Consider the following 23240-nt stretch of genomic DNA (forward strand, 5'->3'; position numbering starts at 1 on the left):
AGCTGAATTGGACTGAATTGATTGCAACTGAACTGAACTACTGAGTATAAGCTGGGGAGAATAGGCCCTACGTAACGAAGGTAACTAAGGGTGTTTTGGCTTAATGGTTAAGATTGAAGTGTTGTGAACGATAGTTACTGTTAGGGATGGCAACGGGTGGGATTTGGGTCGGGTGAGCCATCACCCGCATCCATCACCCGATTAGATTGACTCTCATCCACCCATCCGTCGCCCGCTTTACTCATCACCCGAAATCCATCCATCCATTACAACCGGGTGATTCAGGTGGGTCGGGTGATTAACAGGTGAAAAATCTAAATATCAAATTTAGGTTATAACTATTACAAAAATATTGTACCCAACTTCCACCTACACTTTCCGAAATCATAAATAAATACGCCGATGTTTTTAGCATAAAGAAAAGGTGACGTCGCACCATACAAGTTTTAGGAAGTCGTCTTCACAATAATAAAGTCTCGACAACAATACTTCAACAATACGAGTTTGAACAATAAAAATCAAACGTTCAAATTCATAATACTTCAATAAAAAGTGGTTTGGGAGGCTAGAGTCTGTAAGAGAATCAAAGGCTAGGTTTAGAGTTTTTAGTTTTTATATTTAGTATTTTAATTTAAAATTTATTATAAAAAAAATTAATCGGATGGATAATGGGTCGGGTGCTTAACGTGGTGGTGGATCGGGTGATGGGTGAGAGATGGTCACCCGGATCCGTCACTCGGTTCACCCGCCATCCAATCTTCATCCGTTTATTACGGTTTTTCACCCTTTTATTTAAACAGGATGGAGTGGGTTACTAGATATCCATTGGATATTGTCATACCTAGTTACTATTCGAATCCCCCCCACCCATTTTCAGAAACTTTCTCTTTTTTTTCCCAAATCTTCCAACTTCTCTCTAACCTCTCTCTTCAAATTCTTCATTTGTTTGCATATTTTTCGTACATAGATATGAACACAACAAGTTACAAAGCGAAATCGATAACATAATGTATTAGATCTATGCATTTGACGAGAAAACATGACATTTTTTGCATTTTATACTTACGATTCTTTTTTCCCCCTCTTTTATGGTGAAAATCTTGATGATGGTTTTGTGAAAAAATGAAACCAGCCTTACAATTGATATCCGAATGAACGGATGAGAGAGCCCAGTAAATGGAGGGGGTGTAGAGTTCCACATCATGACAAAAAAGGCATCAAAAACCAGGTAATATTCATTGTACTATAAATATACGTTCATTGCATTATTATAATATATTAATTGAATTCGTATTGATTATTTGTTTATTATATTTAGCCATATGTTTATTATGTGTTTGTTTAGATGTTAGGTATATTTGTTCATATGTTCATTGTGTATTTGACGCATATTAATTGAATTAATAATATGAATTATGACATGTTCATTGACCTATTACCATATGTTCGCTGAAACACATGTTGGTTAGATGTTTGTTGCATTTTAATCATATATCCATTATGTGTTTGTAATATGTTTAATGAAATGATACGAATTAATGATGGATTATTATCATATATATTTGTTTATACATGTATGATATTTGTTCAAATATTCTTTGTATGATTATGTGATGTTTATTATACTATTTACAAGTATAATGTGCACATTTTTAGGTTGATGCTTATTGTATTACTAACATGTTCATTTTAATCACATGCTCGTTATATTTTGTCATATATTTATTGTGTGTCTGGAAGCATGTTCATTGTGTTATTTGTATGTTTGAAAGATTATGTTCATTATTGTATTATAAACTTGAATAATTTTGTTTTAACTACTACTCTTTCCTTTCTTGTATCAGTTTAATTCTACTAGTTTAGATAAGTAATGATAAGTTATAGTGTCGAGATCTCACAAATCAAATCAATCGAAATGGAAAAAAGCTCAAAATAAAAAATATCGTATTAATGGACTCAATAGTGTTTAGTTAGCAATACATGCTCTTTTGTAAGACCCTAGTGTTCATATGGGACATATTGTATTATTTTAGTTATATTTCAACCTTTAATTTGAGTACATACTACATTTTGAATTAACCATCTTTTGTAATTACTTAATTTTTTTTATTATTATATAACTATTCAGATGGGTTATTCATTATCGATAGTATGTTGTTCATTGGACAATCATATTTGTACATTACAAAGAATAATAATGACAACATAAATATTCATCACAATGAACATATTATAAGTAATTTGAAAGAACATTTTAAGAACTTGATTGGATGAACAAACTAACAATTTGAATATGTTGAATGAAGTGAGAAATGAATAATAGTAAATTTGAAACATATTCTGAAATTTGAATTTTGAAAATTGACGGCAATTTTGAATTATGAAAATTTGTAAACATAATGAATTTTCGAATAAGTCGAAAATGTTCAATCCATAATTACATTTATTCATTCAACATACAGAAAGAATGTGTTTATTACACTAATTTTTCATAAATGTTCATTCAGGAATTGCAAATTAATGTTCAATCAACAATAACATATGTTTGTTATACTACAATGTCCATTGAAATAAACTACTAGATGTTTATTAATTTACAACACACATGGGGCGAAAAAGTTGAGGAAAGAGAAATTGAAGTGGGTCTCATACATGTTCATTCCAGAATTGCAAATGTTCATTGGCATGTGCACCTGGGGGAAGGTCCAACTGTGCGCACCTTCGAATTTGCGCATGCAATTGAATTAGTTATTCGATTCCCCGATTTATTTTATTTTGATTAAATTTTCTATCATTATATAATTTTTGATATTAAATAATATAATTTTTCTGAAATAAACCCTAAAATCGTTACCATTATGGGTATGTTCGACTATGTTAATAATCTTTCTGTGAAATTTAGGAACATTTGTTGGATATAAAAGATCACCAGTTTTCTAGTCATAAATATGTTACACAAAGATTCGAAACGAATAATAAGTTGGAAAGTAAGATGTTTACAATAATATTTTCCCCTAAGGAAGTTTCTTGGAGATTTTCAAAATCGCATAATTGTTTTGCTTTCGAAATGAGATTTCTGTGTAAGATAGAATGACATACATGTTACAACCTAACTATTTCTCGCCTAAAATTCTATCAATTGCAATATTAATAATGCTATATTCAATCTCGTGTGATGCATGATTGTGAAGGATTTTGTCCTCGATCAAGTGTAATAAACTAAATAATATTAGGATAAGTTATGGAGATAATATATTAAATAATATTAGATGATCACAATGTTTTGCTAGAAGCTAATTGTGGTATGTTGGACTAATATGATTAGGGCCAACTACTAGTATTATTGGGTCCTATGAGGTCACACAAGTAATAACACTTGGATAATATCCAAACCCATTTGTGAAAAGGGTTGGACGGTTTTATGGTGGATGGAAAAGATGTGTAACTTATGAGTTTATTAGGCTCATAATCTATCACATTATGAGGCCAATAAAACCTCATGAAGTTCACTTGTAACCACTCCTATATATTTGTATTAGGAGTTACATAGTTGATCATCTTTTGTGTGTCATCTTCTTAAGAGAAAAATCTGATTTTTCTCTCTAGTTTTCCTCCCCATATTTCGGCCCTCATACACCACCAAAAGCAAGTGAGTTTGTCTCTCTTCCGTACTAGCATACGTGGTGATCCAAGTGTTGTTCGTGGACCAACATTAGAGGAACGGCGCTTGACGTTCTAAGGTGATCTCCACTAGAAGTTTGGTGGACAAGAGGAACATACGCATCAAAGGTATAATTCTATACTATTATTTGATTCATACTAATTTATGCAATGATCTTGGGATAGATGTACAAGTATTTGATACTTGATTTTCCGCATTATGCATCTAAGTTCCTACAGTGGTATCAGTTAGCCTATTGCATAGATTAATATGATCATGTTGATGCATGTTTTATTTCATTTTTTAATTCAATTAAGGGAGGGCTTTATATATGAATTCATTTGCATAATTGATATTATGATATTAACTGATTGGAAACATAAAAATTGGATTTTTATGTATATATATAAATATATATTATACTCAAAATTGAAATCTCACATCACAAAATATCAGATTTTGTGTGTTAGTTCATGTTTTTTTTTAAAAACAAAATTGATATGAACCCTAATTTTTTTTTCCCCAAATCAATTTGTTGTAACTTTCATTCAATTATGCACAAGGGTTGATGATAATTGAAAGGGAAAGGGGGAAGGGCCGCCGGAATTCGACCGACATGGTGGCTGGCGTGCCGCCGGACTGTGGCCGGCGTCGTGGTGGCTCGCGCGGCGCGAGCTTCCTACGCTGGGCGCTGCTGTTGGCGCGGCCTGCTGCCTGCGCTGCGGTGCTGCCGGTGCTGGTCGCCGTGGCCAGCGACGCGGTGGCAGGTTCTGGTCGTTGCTGGTGGTCGCGCAGGTGGCCGGCGCTGAGGTGGCAGTGTACACTGCTGCCTTGGCAGCCTGCTTTTATTTTTTTTTCTTTCTTTTTCTTGTTTTTGAGTATATTCCAATTTGCAAATAAATTAATTAATGGTGATTAATTTTATATTTAAGTCATAATTGAATTAAATAATGAGCTTTAATTTTATTAGTTAATTATATGTGATAATTGACTAGTTAATTTTAAAGGGGGTTACTAAGGAGTTAGTAACTATTCTTTTATTATTATGATTTTAATTACATTTTAGGTTGTTAGTATTAATAGTTGATTAATTCTTCCATGCCCTTTTTATGTGGTTAGTCATCATGTTAAGTTTTTGTTTTTAATATGATTAAATTATATGTGGTGCCTACAATTGCTTTAATTTTTCTTAAGTTTAATATGATTAAATTTGTTAGATTAATATTTTAAAGCCTTTGTGAGACGAAATTCTAATATGATTAAATTTTGTCTTAAGGTACCAACCATAGGATTTAATGTGTGATTAAATCTTCATGGTGTTATTATGTTTTAAAGTTGTTAAAACATGATAATTTATTTTAATAGTTGATTAAAATGCATGTTTTTGTATATATGATATTATGAATGCATGCGGTGACTAGTATGGCCCAAAACTTGGATAGAAAATACGATCTGCGTATCGTTAATGTATTTTTGTAATCTAAATACGATCTACGCATCGTTGGTATTTTTGTAATATTTTAGTTTATAATTCCAAAAATATTTATTCAAGTATTAATAAGAAGAATGGTGATTCAATCTTATCCTATGAAGCACAAGGATGGAGATCCATGGTGATTCAACAAGGGAGCCTTAAAGAGTAGTCTTTAGGTTTAGGGCCATACTAGGATCACATTTTATTTTATGCATTTAAATATTGCTTTTAAATGCTTTCTAAGTTTATTATGCTTGTGATTTAATTATTTAAATGTTCACTAGTAATTAAATCAACATAATAATTTACTTAGGTCCCTTAAATAAAATATTGGGTTTTTGCTATTCCAAATAAACACCTACTAAAACTTGATCGTTAGTAATAGGTTCTGCCAAAGCAGAGTATTACTTTCAATCTTGGGCTAAGTAGAGTAAATTTCCGAAATTTGCAAGTTTAGTTTGGTTTGGCCCAACAAAATCATCAAAACGGTTTTGGATTTTGTAGCAAAGTTTTTGGGTTTTGTGTTTGGGTGACAAGCTCTGTCTAGGATTAGGAAGGCTCTCCCCAACGTTGTGGGTAACTTCCTTACCTGGGAGCGTAATCACCTTAGCAAACACCCATTAACTAAGAGTTACAAATGTTGTAATTAGTAAAGGAGTTTACTTACCTTTTAAACTTGGTTTTAAGTTGAGGCCAAAGTCCACTTATAAATCATGTTTGATAGGATCTTAGAACCACTTGATTCAAAAAGGGGACACGTTAAAATTGGTCAAGTGCATAGCTTTTATTTTAAAGTGTTTAAAATTTGTTAAAAGCTATTATGATAAACATACTTATACTTTTTGCATCTTCTATGTAGATATCATGTCTGGTAACAACAATAATTCACCTTTTAACTTACGTTCAATCCTTGAGAAGGATAAATTGAACGGGAACAACTTCCTTGATTGGGAAAGGAATCTAAGAATTGTTCTTAGGTCCGAAGGTCGAGAGGATGTTCTTGAACCCCGATCCCAGTTTTAACTACTACCTCTACTGATGCTGAGAAAGAGGCCCATAAGGCCGTTGCAGAAAGGTCAGTAATTGTTACTTGCCTTATGCTAGCGGCTATGGAACCAAGCCTTCAAAAGAGGTTTGCAAGCTTGGATGCCTATAGCATTATCCGACAGTTGAAAACCATGTTTCAACAACAAGCTCGGATAGAGAGGTATGAAACTCACAAGGCTATTCTTGAGTGTTCGTTAGTTGAAGGCAAGCCGGTCGCCACTCATGTCTTCGAAATGATTGGTTATTTTGAAGCCATGGAGAGGTTGGGCTTTCCTTATAGCCAAGAGTTGGCTACTGACATCATTTTGCACTCACTTCATAAGGGGTTCAATACGTTTCGATTGAATTTCAATATGAACAGGGTGTCGAAAACCCTTGCTGAGTTGCATGGGATGCTCATGACTGCCGAGCAAAACATCACTATTGCACCTAAGAAGGAAGTTCTTATGGTTCAAAAGGAAAAGGGTTTTAAGAAGGAATGGGCTGGCAAGAAAAAGCAAGATAAGGGCAAGCAAGTTGCCACTAAGACTGCTATTAAGCCACAGGCAAAGGCAAAGCCAAAGGTGGCCGCAAATGCCAAGTGCTTCTATTGTGATCAAATAGGTCATTGGAAGCGTAACTGCCCAAAGTACTTGAAGGATAAGAAGTCTGGGGCTTCTTCTTCAGGTATCTATGTCATTGACATTAATTTAGCAACTCTACTTCTTGGGTATTTGATACCGGTTGTGTTTCTCACATTACTTCGAATGTGCAGGGACTAAGAAGGAGTAGAACCTTGGCTAAAGGAGAGGTGGAACTGCGAGTTGGAAATGGTGCAAGAGTTGCCGCCGTTGCAGTTGGGACTTATAGTCTACCTTTGCCTTCTGGATTAATATTAGAGCTTAATAATTGTTATTACGTTCCTGCTATTACCAAAAACATTATTTCTATTCCTGTTTTGGATAATGAAGGGTTTTCATTTACAATTGAGAAAGGTTGTTTCTCTGTTTATTTGAATTCAATGTTTTATGCCACTGCTAAGAGGTCTAATGGTCTATATTACCTAGACTTAGACAAAGATGTCCTTAACATAGACAGCAAAAAACATAGATCAAGCGATACTAATCCTACTTACTTATGGCATTGTCGTTTAGGACACATAAACGCGAAACGCATTCAGAAGTTGCATAAAGATGGACTTCTAACATCTTTTGACTTTGAGCCATTTGATGTGTGTGAATCATGTTTAATGGGTAAAATGACAAAGTCACCTTTTACTGGAAAGGGTGAAAGGGCCAGTGATCTATTGGGCCTAATACATACTGATGTATGTGGACCAATGAGCACAAAAGCTAGGGGAGGGTTTGGATACTTCATTACTTTTACGGACGATTTAAGTAGATATGGATATGTCTATTTAATGAAGCATAAGTCGGAATCATTTGAAAATTCAAAGAATTCCAAATGAAGTCCAAAACCAGCTTGGCAAAACAATCAAAGCACTGCGATCCGATCGTGGTGGTGAATATTTGAGCCAAGAGTTTAATGATCACTTGAAGAGTTGTGGAATTCTTTCACAACTCACTCCTCCCCGAACACCTCAGTTGAATGGTGTTTCGAAAGGAGGAATCGAACTCTACTTGATATGGTTCGGTCTATGATGAGTTTTGCTGATCTTCCAATATCCTTCTGGGGATATGCTCTCGAAACTGCTACTTTCACACTTAATAGAACTCCATCAAAGGCAGTAGATAAGACACCATATGAGATATGGAGTGGAAAAGTTCCAAACTTGTCTTTTCTACGTATTTGGGGATGTGAGGTTTATGTAAAGCGTTTACTTTCAGATAAACTCGCCCCTAAATCAGATAAGTGTTTCTTTGTGGGTTATCCCAAGGAAACCAAGGGCTATTACTTCTACAATCGCACTGAGGGCAAAGTGTTTGTTGCTCGTCGTGGTGTCTTTTTGGAAAAAGTTTTTATTTCCAAAAAGGCAAGTGGGAGTAATGTATTTCTCGAAGAAGTTCGAGAAGAGCAACAAATGGACATAGTTCATCCTATGTTAGAGACAACGACACAAGAGCCAGATGTTGGGCTTGAAGTAGTTCCTCCTTTGGAGGAATCTTCTCCCATAACTGACCAAGTGTTGGAGGACGTGCATCCCGTACACGAACCTCCTATTGTCCCACTCGAATCTAATTCGTGCGAAAATTCTCAAATTGTTGAGAAGAAAATTTCTCCTGTTGCAGCCCCTCGTAAGTCTAGTAGAACAAGAATACCAACCAAGAGGTTTGTTGATTTCTTGTTTTAGCAAAAATTCTGAGATAATGATTTTAGAATTTGAGGAACCTACTACTTACAAGCAAGCTTTGATGAGTGAAGACTCCGAAAAATGGCTCGAAGCCATGAGGTCCGAAATGGCATCCATGTCTGAAAATCAAGTATGGGACTTGGTAGATTTGCCCGATGGGATCACACCTATTGGTTGCAAATGGGTTTTCAAAGTGAAAACAGACAAGGATGGTAATATTCAGGTTTACAAAGCAAGGTTGGTTGCAAAAGGGTTCAAGCAAGTTCATGGTATAGACTATGACGAAACCTTTTCACCGGTAGCCATGCTTAAATCCTTCGGATACTCCTAGCGATCGCCGCCTTCTATGATTACGAGATTTGGCAAATGGATGTCAAAACCGCTTTCTTGAATGGGTTCTTGAAAGAGGATGTGTATATGACACAGCCGGAGGGTTTTGTGGATCCAGAAAATCCTAGGAGGGTATGTAAGCTTCAAAAATCCATTTATGGATTGAAGCAAGCATCACGGAGTTGGAATCTTCGTTTTGATGAGCAATCAAAGAGTTTGGTTTTCTAAAAATGGAGAAGAGTCTTGTGTTTACAAGAAGGAAAGTGGGAGTAACATAGTCTTCTTGGTCTTGTATGTAGATGACATACTTCTCATAGGAAAACATTCCCATGCTTGAGTCAGTCAAGGAATGGTTAAAAAGTTGTTTTTCTATGAAAGACCTTGGAAACGCGAGTATATTTTGGGGATCAAGATCTATAGGGATAGGTCTAAGAGGATGATCGGACTTAGCCAACGAACTTATATAGATAAGATCGTCACTAAGTTCAACATGGAAAACTCTAAGAGAGGCTTCCTACCCATGCAACATGGAGTGTCGCTTAGCAAGACTCAGTGTCCTTCTGGGCCTGATGAGATTAAGCGAATGAGTAATGTTCCTTATGCGTCAGCTATAGGGTCCATTATGTACTCCATGATTTGTACTCGCCCAGATGTTTCATATGCCTTGAGCATGTGTAGCAGATTCCAATCAAATCCAGGTGACGCACACTGGAGTGCAGCTAAGAATATCCTAAAGTACTTGAGAAGGACTAAGGATAATTTCTTAGTGTATGGAGGTGAAAGTAAGTTAATTGTTGAGGGTTACACAGATGCAAGTTTCCAAACTGACAAAGATGATTTCCGATCCCAATCTGGTTTCATCTTTTGTCTAAATGGAGGGGCAGTGAGCTGGAAAAGTTCAAAGCAAAGCACTGTCGCTGATTCTACACAGAAGCTGAGTATATTGCTGCAGCAGATGCAGCAAAGGAAGCCGTTTGGATGAAGAAGTTCATTCTGGAGCTAGGAGTAGTGCCTAGTGTTGGAGATGGTATTGTTTTACATTGTGATAACAATGGTGCCATAGCTCAGTCTAAGGAACCAAGATCACATCAAAGATGTAAACATGTACTTAGAAAGTTTCATCTCATTCGAGAAATCGTTGAGAGAAAGGATGTAATAGTTTGCAAGGTTCATACGGATAGCAATGTCGCTGATCCTTTGACTAAACCTTTGCCACACCCAAGCATGAGAGTCATACTAGGGCTATAGGCTTAAGCATATAGGAGAGTGGGTTTAATTGTGTACTATTTACTTTTAATTAGTTCACAGTTATAATTACTCGCTTTGATATGTTATGTTTATGTTTATCAATAAAAAGTTTTTCTTATTTAATCTTGGTTTAGTATTAAATAAAACGTTCAAAGTATTTTATAACGTTTGATAGAATTGTCAAATACGTGATTTGACAAATGGAACTCTATCCAGTGAACAGGAGTTATAATATACCTTAGTCCCTAGTTCGAATCATTAAGTTGAACGTAAATGATTCAATTTCATGGACTAGATTGCAAGTTGATTGATAGCGCAGTTTCATGGGCTATAGGGACATGGAGATGTCTAGTCATTTGCATAGGCTTGTATAGTTGATACACGCTGGGCAGACCTAGTGGGAGTTCTCTAAAAGGTTTATGAGACTCTTATTAATATATTTAGTGGATTCCTTTGACATGAGTATGAAGTTCTTACTTAAGGATTAGTATGTTCTTGACGCTGCAAAACGCCGTGCCGTAAAAGGATGTCATAAAAGCAGCGATCGGAACTGCTATGAATTAGTGGGAGCTTTGGTCATACAAGATTGGATAAGTCCTCCTAAGAGTTAGGATTGGTGTCTTGGCCTCTTGAAGAGTGAGAACTGAAAATGCATGGCCGTGCTCAAATGGATTAAGAAGTTAATCATTTGTTTTGACAGTTCGAACTCAGATTTCAAGGAACGACTTGAATATTGGTATGATGAACATATGATGTTATCATATCATCAAGTTAGACATTAAGCGACTTAAGGAGTTTGAAGGTTACACACTTGTTCTTAGACAAGTGGGAGATTGAAGGATTTTGTCCTCGATCAAGTGTAATAAACTAAATAATATTAGGATAAGTTATGGAGATAATATATTCAATAATATTAGATGATCACAACGTTTTGCTAGAAGCTAATTGTGGTTGTTGGACTAATATGATTAGGGCCAACTACTAGTATTATTGGGTCCTATGAGGTCACACAAGTAATAACACTTGGATAATATCCAAACCCATTTGTGAAAAGGGTTGGACGGTTTTATGGTGGATGGAAAAGATGTGTAACTTATGAGTTTAGTATGTTGATATATTGTATAATTAACTTATGTATTTTAATTTATTTTGCAATATCTATATTAGATATTAGTATATCAATATAATAATCCATGCAAGTAATTTTGTTATGTTCCACAAAAAAAATGTTATGTTCAATTTAGAAGAAGTCATTAATGATAATTCACCTCAAACATCTTTAATATCACTTCACAATTTATGGAATTGTTTCAATTGATATAGTAATATTTTTTTAAGAAATATTGCAATATAAAGTTTAATGCAATACTTTAATATTACAACATGACTGAAATTATCTGAGAAATTTGTTGTTCTTTTATTATAGTGTTACGCCAATAATGCCTTTATTTGAACCAAGTAACTTATATGTAGCAAAACTTACACCGATAATGAGTAATCATACAATTATACAAATGATGCTATTTTAACCTCTGGAGGATTGACAAGAGTTATGTCAAGTAGTTCATCAATGGATGTATATCTGTAGTCCGCATACAATGTGGATGCTTCCAAGTCATCTTGTTTGAGTTCAAAACACAACTGGTCACCCCTGATAAATATGCTATGAAGTATTGCCATAGGTATGCTCATTTCAAGTAGAAGTGCTGTAATCAATAATTATACAAAGACAAAAGACAAGCTAAGGTAAGAAAGTACACGTGCATATATATATAGTGTCAATTTAATACCAAGAACAACATAATTTAATATAGATTTTGTTGCTTGAGTTGTGTGTATTATACTATATAATTATAAAAGTTGCTAGAAGAGATATTATAATTAGGGTCTGTTCTCTTTAGCATAAAATAGTGGAACTGAACTGAACTGAATTGAATTAAATTGAATGTAATAAATATATAAATAATATTTAAATAATAATAATATGAATATTAAATAATAATTATAATGATAAATGATAATAATGAATAATCATAGTATTTTGGATATTTTTAAATGATAGTTATGAATAAATAATATTAATAATAATGATAATTAATGATAATAATGATAATTAATGATAATAATGATAATTAATAATAATTATTTTATATTATTTTTATTAATATATTAATACTTGATGATGATTATATACTAAAAATAATATATAATTACTACTTAAAATAATTAGATTTAATAATATAATAATATTTAGTTATAAAAATAATGATTGGGTCGGACCGCGCAAAATTGTATCATAAACAGTTTTGACGCGATTTGATTGGTTTATGGGCTAAAAAACATGGGTTTATTTGTGCTTTTGACCTAAACCATGTTCCTTCTAATAATAATAGTAATAATAATGAGTAAAGCTATAATAAACAAAATAATATATAGAAATAATAATAATACTTAATAATAATGATATAAAAATAAATAAAAATAATAATAAGAGTAATTAGTAAAATAAATTAGACCAACATAATAATAATATTTAATAAAATGATTATAAAAGAATGGAGGTGAACTGAACTGAGCTGAACGAAAAATAAGTTGGGAAGAACAAACCCTTAATCTTAAAACTCTAACATTGAATATATATATATGAACTCATTCAAAAATAGAATTAAAATAGGTGTACTTTACATGAATTTTAAAGGAAAAGAAAATTAGAACGAAGTAAAGTATTTACACTGTTTACATTTATTACAATACTTTCCTTTTTAACGGATCTTCGAAACGCAATAAGTATATTATTACTACTACTACTATCACTACTATTATTATTAGTAGTAATAAGAATATGATAATGATGATAATAATGATAATAACGGCGGTGTATTTATATTAAACATGTCATGTCCCATGCATAAGTTTGAAAAACTAGTTTCCAATAATTAAATACTAGCCTTCATATGCACGCGATGCGTGCGTTAATTTCAAAATTTATTATTTTATTAGATACTCCATTCGTACTTTATTTATGATTAAATTTAAATGTGAAAAATTCAACAATTAGATGAATTTAGATATATTAATTCGCTAATGTAAAAAATTAGAAAGGTTGTGAGTGATTGTTAACATTAATTTTTTTGTGAATGAATATTGAACAGAAAGAACAAAAATAATGAGTTGGTTTAACTGAATTAAAGAGTATTAAAGGTAGTGAATGTTCAGAATTTTCATGTGCACGTTATGTATGTCATCTTTTTTTATAAGGTATAAATATTTTGTCCATTTAATTTTTGATTGAAGTATTTGATGCATATACCATTTTAAACTTGCTTTAAATGGCAAGTTGGAATGAGAATTTTTAAATGATTTGCTTTTGTAATTTTTTTCATTCCATTAATTAGATCATTAAGAGTATTTTAGTCACTTCAAAAGAGGACACCACACCTCCTCCCTTGGCTTATATAATAGAGATAAATAAACAGTTTTTCTCATGAAATGAATAGATAGTTGAACCTTATTTATCTTTGTTTCCATTGTTTTCAAAAAAGAATATAAAAACCTAATATATAAAAGTTGAATTGTTTAGAATGATGAGATTTGAGAATGTAGATTGAGTTTAGAAATTTTCTTACTTTCAATGAGCCTAATCACATTCTCTTCTAGAATATGAATCTTGTTTAGAGTTTTGCCAGCCTTTTTCTCCCAAGAGGTTATGATGTCCAGCTGAGATGCTATGTTTCTTAAAGGCCTGCAAATAAGAGTTTTATTGAGTGTTCTTGAATCAATTGCTGCTCTTATTGTATACATTGCTATGTCTTCTTCGTAGTTCCACACAGCTGTAGCAAGTTAGAATAAGAAAACATTAGACTAACACTATAATTAAAGGATATGTTTAACTGAGAAGTCCTCTATAGATGAATATGACAGACGTTTTACTACATGCATTAGTTTCTCATATACATACAAAGTGATTTCTAAAAGATAGTTTTTATTATAAAAAAAAATAGTTTTTGATAAAATTCAAAAAAAAAAAGGGAAAAAGGGTGAGAACTCACTGTTTGGCATTAGCGTTTGAGGTGGCGGTTAGCGGTTGGACAAGATTGAAACGCTACTTAAGAAAATTATGAGTGTTTGGTTAGGTAGTGGTTATAGTAGTGGGTAGCAGTTGGAGTAGATTATGAGTAGCAGTTGTGGAACGTTACTACAAGTAACGTTTTGAGGTTTAGAGGTAGTGATCTACCAAATAAACCCTTCATAATAGCATAAGGTGGAATTATTAACCAATGTTTTTTTTATCTTTTACAATTCCAACAGCTACTTTTGCCAAACACTTCTAATTAACTAATCTAATCGCTGATCGTTGACAGCTACTAGTAGACAGCTAGCAGCTACCCCCAACAACTACTACAACCGCTAACAGCTACTAGAACCGCTAATTTTGCCAAACATACCGTGTCTTTGGAATCCTCTATATTATAAACGAAGGGAGCAATTCAAAACTCACCCTTAGTTTCACCGCTACCATAAATAGTCACTTCTTTATCACAATTTTCTCCTTGAAATAGAAAGTAATGAATGAAATATTTTGCTAATGAGTTCGCTGAAACATAAGTGTATGGAATTCCTGCAGCTTCAATTGCCCTTCTAATTTTCTTCTTCTTGTCAAGTATTGCTTGGAAAGGAGGAAGAGCGGTTGATCTGTCCGCTTCATTTCCAAATTCTGATGGAATAAATCTCTAAAACAACAAAATATACATAGACGAAAATCAGATACTACAACCAATTACTATTTATTAAGATTCAGTAATAATACACTATACATACTCCATTTCTTAATAAATGCAACATAAATGTCATTTTATAATCGTTATAAGGTTAATTTCAATGTATATTTTCAAAAAAATAAATCTTTTGATAATTTTCATAATTATATAATTAAAGATATTAATGGTCAAAGTTGTGGATTGACAAATGAGTCAAGTCAATCTGATGCATCTATTAAGATATACTTCATCCGTTCTCTTTTGTTCTTCTCCTTTGGAATCTTAACACTATTTACAACTAGAGATAATCTTCTAAATTCTTCTCAATATATAGAAAATATATGTTCATATGGGATCTTATTTGATTCGTGCCCATATGTAATTTATTAAAATTTCAATCGCTATAGACGTACTTTTTACTAATATGCAATGTAAGATATTTATAGTTAAAGAAGTGTACTGACAAACGCGCAAGTAAATAACAGGTCGAACTAACAAAAAGGAAAGGAGGAAGTAGTTGAATTATATATATACATTAATAATAAACTTTTCTTTTATTTTTTAGATAGGTAAGCGAGCTAAATAACATGTCCATGCATCACCTGAATCACCCATCTTAAAAAACCATACAAAATACCACTACGGACTTAAGCCCTAGCTACATCGCTTTACACCTTGCATGCTTTAGCAAGCCAACCATAAAGGTCCACCATTATATTATATAAACGTCATCCCCGTCAAATTGTGGGCTCTGATACCATTTGTGGGGCCCATGCATGAGTCCAACTATAGCCCCACCATTACCATAATATTACCCGCTTGGGCCAAGTCCGTACCTATTTGTTTTTGGACTTCTTTCCAAAAAGACCTAACTAATGAAGTAGGTAAACAGTAAACTCTTATACATTAGGAAACTCTTTCTTATCTCTCCAATATAGGACTTGAGATGTACACCCAACAAAGGTAAGGGAATCTACTTGTCCAAACTACTGGAGAAGAAAAGTTTCTCAAATCTATAAGAAGTGGTCATAGATTTTACATTTAAGAAAAAATTTAAAGAGATCAAATTATATTCAAGGTAGGTATAAAATAAAAAGGAGAGCCTACTGATAGATTAGCAGATCACACGACCTATGGGAAAGGAAGATAGTTTTAAGAGATGGCTCAAACATCAAGTGTAGAACATCTTAATTCGCGCGGCCAAGGAATGGTTTATTCTCCGTCTTAGTAGATTTAATTCTGACACATATTTAATCCAGGTTTCTTGTAAAACAATTATATGTAGGGTAGTAAAAATGTTTTAGGATGTTTATTTGAAAAAAGTGAACATTATAAGGTGATTAAAGTTAAAAATTTCATACTTATGCTAACTCTAAAAGAAGTGTAGAAAAAATCCACCGAATTAAAGAATCTCAAAAGCACGAATTCTACTATCTGACCTCCCTTACTTTACATGTGGATGGTATAACCCTAACAACTAACAATAAGCAGTTTCTCATGACATAGTAGTGATTAGTGAATATATGTGAGTAGGCGTCTTAATTTTGTTATATGCTGCATCATTATTCGTGGTCCATTAATGTTAATTGTTGACTTTTGAAAAAAATATTGATCTAAGTAAAATTAATAAATTTGAACATTTTGGGTTCTTTATCAATAAAATTAATTAATTAATTAATCCAAATATTCTTGTAAGTAAAAAATATACAAAACAATTAATTATTACTGAGTAGGTGATGCTCCAAGTTATTAATATTTTGATGTTATTAATATTCTTGTAAATCAATAAAGAATACTCTTGTAAGTAATAAACAATTAATTAATTGTTTTATAAATCGATAAAGAGTATTAATATTCTTGTAAGTAACATATTTTGAAGAAATATTAATGTAAGTAAAATTAATTAATTTGGGCATTTATTGATGTAAGTAAAATTAATCAATTTGGTCTATTTTAATTAATTATCAAAAATCTAATGGGTTAACGTTTGGCGATTAAATGAGGCTATTCTGATTAAGTGATAGTCACGAGTCTTATTTAAAGTGTGAGCTACTTGTTAACCCTAAATCTTGTAAACCTATATAGATAGAGTTCTTCTGTTTCATTTTGAAAAGTGGAGAAGAATTGAGGGTTATTCTTGAGTACTAAAAATATTATATAGACCATGCAATCCAAATCAAACTTTCAATTTAGTAAAAGAAATGTGTTACTCAACGCCCGAAATACTTGGGGGTCTCGGTGTTCGTAATGTGGGCATACTCAATAATGCTCTTCTTATGAAAAAAGCTTGGCGAATCAAACGGAATCCACAACTTCTGCTATCAAAGGTTTTTCACAGTTCCCGCCTTCCGAGCCACCCTCATTTACTTAGTAATCGACAACTATCCTGGGGGGCATCGAAGTCTTCTGGTGGCTGAAAACCTGCTAACGGAGCACTGTCATTGGAAAGTACGCAGGCGATGGATGGAACATAAAAGTCACAAATAAGAATTGGTTGGGTGGCCACGGGCCGATATTTCGAGATAGTACAACGTTAGGCCAAGTTAATAATATTTCGGTCGCGCAACTGCTTCTTCCACACAATCAAGGGTGGAATCACCGGAAAATCACTTCTTTGTTTGATCCAGCCACAACACGGCATTAGAAGTATCGAACTACATTCTGACCCGCAAGTTCGAGATTTTATTTACTGGTAGTGCATGAAATCAGGAGAGTGTACAACGAATTCTGGATACGATTTTCTACTACACCAGCAACATGAAATCTGTAGCATGACATCTCCCCTAGATACGAAGTTTTTTCGCATCCTTTGGAGATTGAACATCATGCCTAAATGGAGACTCTTTTTATGGAAGCTCTTGCATAATGGTTTAGCCACCACTTCCAATCTACATAAAAAGGGGTATTAGCTTGTCGAGTGAGTGCCCTGTCTGCCTTGATGATCAGGAAACTACTCAACATTTGTTTCGGGTTTTCCCTTTGGCTACAGAAGCTTGGAGGGAAAGCCATCTCAGCATTGAAAACTCAAACACAGAACATATGCTCTTTCGGGAATGGCTACGATACTAGATTTTTCACTATCATAAACAACTTGCATCTCAAGATTCCAGTATCACTAACTTCATTGGCATTGGTTGCCGCGGTATAAAATGACTAAGACGACAAATCTATGGACCATCTGGATGCTGAGAAATTTGCAGGTGTTTCGTCAACAACGCCCTACAGAAAGATCTATCAGCATTACATACCAACAGAGCATGCAACAGCACCTGTGTTACGTACAACAACAGCACGATCCAACGCAAAATCCGCTTGATCCCTGCTTCCCGCCTGGCTTTCAAGGTGTGCATATCGGCCAACAGCCTACTAGTCCTTTTTCCTTAACAATTTATGTTGCAGGTACAAAGTTCCGAGGACACCATATATGTGTGGCATCGCTTGGCTGGGTAAAACGGGGGATCATGGTTACCTATTGCAACGAGGTGTTCTTTGCTACTCAGCTTCCACCATCCAAACAGAAGCTTTGGCTTGTCTTCGCGCTTTAGCTTGGGCCCGCGAAATCGGCCACAACAGGATTAAGCTATGCACTTCCTCTAACACCTTGGTGCAAGCTCTTCGATCGAAGAGGCCACATGAGACCACCATTCGCTGGACTTTAGAGAGTCTTTCTACTATAGCAAACAGTTTCTTGTCATGCCTTGTGCTTCATGTGCCGAAAACACAGGTTGCCGAGGCACGTCGATTAGCGTATTGGTGTAGAAAGAATAAATTTCAGTTTTAAGCTTCCTAGTTTGTACTTTTCGTTATTGTTTTTAAATCTATGTAAGTTATTTCGATGTCAAAAAAAAATTCCTCTACCCTTGACTTTGCAATGATATATGGAATTTAGGCAAATAACAGAAGTATCACCTCTATGTGGCTTTCTTCTTTCACAACATTTATTATTTTAAGTTGATCAAGGTATTGTGGAACTGGTAACGCGGATATTACAATATCAACTTGTCGAAGGATGCCTACAAGCTTCTCACGATCATCCAATTCTCCCTGCACAAACATTGAATATGTTACATTTCTCATATACTCCCTCCGTTTCATTTTAATCTACACACTTACACTTTTCACGCATGCCAATGTAAAACTTTGAAGACATATGTCTTTAGTTTTGTATTTGTAAAAATTATAAAAAGTACATATTAATAAAATACATACTAAGACAAATCTAACAAGATCCCACATGACTATGCTTTTATTCACGTATAAATCACTAACGAGAGTCAAAGTGTAATTTGTGAATAGTGTAAAATGTCAAAGTGTGTAGATTAATATGAAACGGAGGGAGTATGCAACAAGGATTTCAAGTCTACGTAAAGATATAACTTTCTAGAAATTGTAAGCCCGAAAGGCCGAAACTATGGCATACCCATTTTTTTTTTTATAGTAATACCTTCATTTTTTTTTAATCTACACACTGTTATTTTTTTATTTTTAGTAATATATCCATTTATTTTTTCTTTTTTTTGTATCTACATCGTCCAATTTTTAATATAATATACTCACCTTAAAATTTCTATCTCCACGTTTTTGGTTTATCTTTCTCACTTTTGTTCTTCTGCGTTTCCAAAGTGAAATATAAACCAGAAATCGAGAGAGTAATTTATTATGACATCCTTTTTATGTGAATGTTTTTTTAATTAATATGATTATATGAATGGCTAAAATACCTTTTTTCAATTATTTTTTTAAATTGGTTTTTGGATCTTTGTTTATATATAAAAATAGTAACACCTTTTTCTATATAGAAAAGTTTGCCTTAAAATTCGGGATTGATCTATAATTCTATATATTCAAAATTGGGATCTATAGTATAAATAAATAAAACATATTGTATTAATTGACAATTTTGCGAATGTATAACCTATATAGTGTTTCTTTATTATTTTTTCATAAAAATCCCATATACTCCTTTCGTTCTTCTAAGTTCTTTTCATTTACTGTAGCTACAGATATCAAGATAAGGAAGAGATAAGAGTGTGTAAGTGGATTCTTTTTGTTTATTTAAATAGAAGATATATAGTTGTGAGCTATAATGCATAATTATGTGAGTCCAACAAGTGAATAAAGTAGTGCAAATAGGAAACAAAACTTTACCAAATAACGAATAAAGCAAAAGAGGAGAAAACTTAAAAGAATGGATGTAAATCGTAAATGAAACGAGGGAAGAACTTAGAGTAATAGAGGGAGTAGTTGATCACTTGATTGTCGTAAAACGAGTTTACTTTTGCAAAAAATTGCTAAAATTATATCTTCCTGATTTGCTAAATGAACACTTACGGTCCGTTTGGTAGATGGTTATAAATGGTGGTAATGGGAATGAATTTATATGTAAATTTGTGAAGAAAATCATGATCCATTTCCATGGTAATGCTAATTTATCCTATAGTGTCTATTTTTCTTCTTTAATTTTCATTCCCATCCAATACCACCTTGTTAGGTGGTAATGAGTGGTAATGAAAATTAGGGGTGAGTTTGCTTCCCCATGGAGAAAAAACACAAACTTGAGGGTTGAAATTATCTCCCTAATAAAGATTTTAAGGATGCTTCCCTTGTAAGCTACACTTAAAATACATTCCCATTACTGCAATTTATTAACGACTACCAAACAGGCCGTTAATAATAATTTCCAACTGAATAATAGAGAAAAACGTACTTCAACTATGGACACTCCTCTGGCTTTGAAATCTTGGAGCGTCTCAAACTTGGCATCTCTACCAATACCACCACTTTGATTGAGGGGGCGAGTATATGCGTAGGTTGGATGGCCCAATGTAAGGCTGGCTTGAACCATGTATCTACCAAGATACCCTGTTGCTCCAAATATGAGTATTTTTCTCTTCGTCATGGTCTTCTTGTTCATATGGGTGACCAATGAAACTCTAAAGATCCACTTATATATTTTTTTTATAAGGTAAGAACAAAGAAAATTATGAAACTCTTCGAACGACGGGAGCTCCTACCTTAGAGATTCACTTATAAAGTTATAATATAGAGGGTGCGTCAATCTGTTGTATTTTTTATTTGTTGTATCTCTTTGTTATGGAACATCATTATTTATTTTCGTAAGTAATAGACCATTAGAAACATAATGGCCCAACAAAAAGTAGCCAAATCACACTCTGCAATTGCGCATGTGCCACAAACCAAATTAGCCGGACGATGGTAATTGGTGGTGGGAGTGTGGGATTAGACACTTCTAGCACCATTTATGGTGGGAGACTGGGAGCCTCTGGCAAATATAGTTTAGAGTTTAGCTGTTATAGTTTAGAGTTTGCTAATAGAATTTTAACTTTTTGTTCAGCACATTTGACTGCTGATTTGACAACTTTTTTTATAAATGTGTTTGGTAAAAATTAACTGATTACTAAAAGCTTATTGTCATTTGTTTGTGTAAAATGACATTTATAGACATTTTAATACATATGTGTAGTATTATTATTAGAGGCAAAAAAGTCATTAAACATATTTCTACCTAATCCTCTAAAGAAAAAGCTCCTAATAGGAGCTTTTTTATTTTGAGGGTTTTCATTCCAAAACTCTCTCTAAAACTCTATTCTACCAAACTTCCCTTTTAGCGTTTTTTGACTAGTCAAAACTCTAAAAATGGTCCAAACCTCTCTTTTTGCTCCAAAACTCTAATTGCCAAACACCCCCTATATAAAACCACGTCTTTGTTAAACAAAAGGGATTTTAGATATACATCCGATAAATCATGAAATTCACCATATATACCCTCAATATTTCAAATATCATTGTGTTTTCGAAACTTTCACTAAATGCCCTTTTTCTAACGGACATTAAGTTGATGTTTGTTTTATTTACAATTTTGCCATTATTAACTCTTAACCATAACCTTTAAACCCCTAAACTCTAATCCTAACCCTAACCCACCACCCCTCCCGCTGCTAGTCATCCCCCATCCCTCCCTTCCACCCCCACAGCCCCCATGAAATTCGTCTATGAAAAAACTGCAATGAACCAAATCGAACAATACAATGCAACCCTCTTTTATTTGCTGAATCAAACAACTATATTGATGAGGAAGCCTATCGTTCTGACATAGTTTGGGAAGAACATTCTTTATCGAGCCATGTTTACCGCATCCGAGATTCCAATACCTTCATGTTGAGTCTCAAACTTCAACCACCGAGAATGATTTCTCATATCTAAAAACAAAAAAACCTACTCACAACTCCCATAAGAGAGAAGGAGATCTCCACAACAGATCGAGAATAAAAAAATCTCACAAAGAGATTACCAATTTATTCAACAAAACAAGAAAAAGAACTAAAAACAGATAATAAAAGGGGAAAAGGGGATTACTATGGATGAAAACATCCATGACAACCCCTAACTGATGAAGAAGGGATAAGGAAGGCTAGGATTTTGGGGGGGGGGGGGAGCGTTTAAAATGCATAAAAATATACAAGGTAACAACTAACTTCCAACTTCTACTTTATCCTTGTTCATTATGTATGTATTGAAACTACCAAGGGCCCTTGGATCGGCTTCCTATTTTTCACATGGTAGATCAAAGTTCAAATCTTGGTGATTTCAATATTGTTGGAGGATTGGGACTTGTTGGACCTCTAGGTGAGTGTTTCCTATGCGAGAACATTTCAGAGGAAATTTATCTTACCATGAATTCTCAAAAGAGCTCATAAAATAAAATATGTGCGGGAACTTATGTTACATGAAATAGACGTCATCTTTAGATATGACATGAGAACATAATATATACCTTGTCATGGGGACTGGAGGAACCCACGACATTAGGCTCTTGTCCACGCCATTACATTACCAAAGCCAAAACAAATTTCTTTAAGTAGAACTAATTAATTAATTAGTTGTCAATCATACCAAACCGTGGATAGAAATCAAATCATATGACAAAAACATACAATTCGAATAACAAATCATATGACTAGAGCAACCCACGACATCAGGCTCTTGCCCACGCCATTACATATATAACCAAACCAAATAAAAAAAATTCTTTAAGTAGAACTAATTAATTAGTTGTCAATCATACCAAACCGTGGATGGAAATCAAATCATATGACAAAAACATACTATTCGAATAACAACAAAACATAGCGAAAAGTACCGTTATAGATTAAACCAGTTCTTATCTTGGGCGATACGTTTCGGATTAATTATCAACGTGCATTTGAAGTCTTCAAAAATAGAAATAGTATCTTGTTTTTAAATGATTTTTTCCCTCACAAAAACGAACATGAGTATTGTAGTGCATTAACATATTCAATGAGAGGTCATGGGTTCAAGTCTTGAAACAAACATTTTTATTGCTTAATGTCTCATTTGATTGTGTGCGAGAGGGGAGAGTACATGTGGTATCAAGGCATTTGTATATATATA

At 33.6% G+C, this 23240-nt stretch overlaps 2 protein-coding genes across 2 annotated transcripts; one reads left to right on the plus strand and one right to left on the minus strand.

The window, feature by feature from the left end:
- Nucleotides 1–6144: 6144 nt before the first annotated feature.
- On the plus strand, nt 6145–7429 carry LOC130589773 (uncharacterized). The gene is made up of 2 exons (XM_057391335.1): nt 6145–6848; nt 6937–7429. Exons 1-2 carry the CDS (start codon nt 6233–6235, stop codon nt 6951–6953), a joined length of 633 nt encoding a protein of 210 aa, XP_057247318.1. The 5' UTR covers nt 6145–6232; the 3' UTR covers nt 6954–7429.
- Nucleotides 7430–11556: 4127 nt separating this feature from the next.
- LOC125492944 (isoeugenol synthase 1-like) lies at nt 11557–20706 on the minus strand. The gene is made up of 5 exons (XM_048635699.1): nt 20515–20706; nt 18717–18851; nt 14549–14780; nt 13677–13880; nt 11557–11756 (listed from the first exon to the last, which is right to left on the minus strand). The coding sequence occupies exons 1-5, from the start codon at nt 20704–20706 to the stop codon at nt 11557–11559; spliced, it is 963 nt and encodes a 320-aa protein (XP_048491656.1).
- Between the last annotated feature and the right edge of the window lie 2534 nt (nt 20707–23240).

This window comes from Beta vulgaris, chromosome 8, assembly GCF_026745355.1.
Source record: "Beta vulgaris subsp. vulgaris cultivar EL10 chromosome 8, EL10.2, whole genome shotgun sequence".
In the NCBI taxonomy this organism is placed as follows: Eukaryota; Viridiplantae; Streptophyta; class Magnoliopsida; order Caryophyllales; family Amaranthaceae; genus Beta; species Beta vulgaris.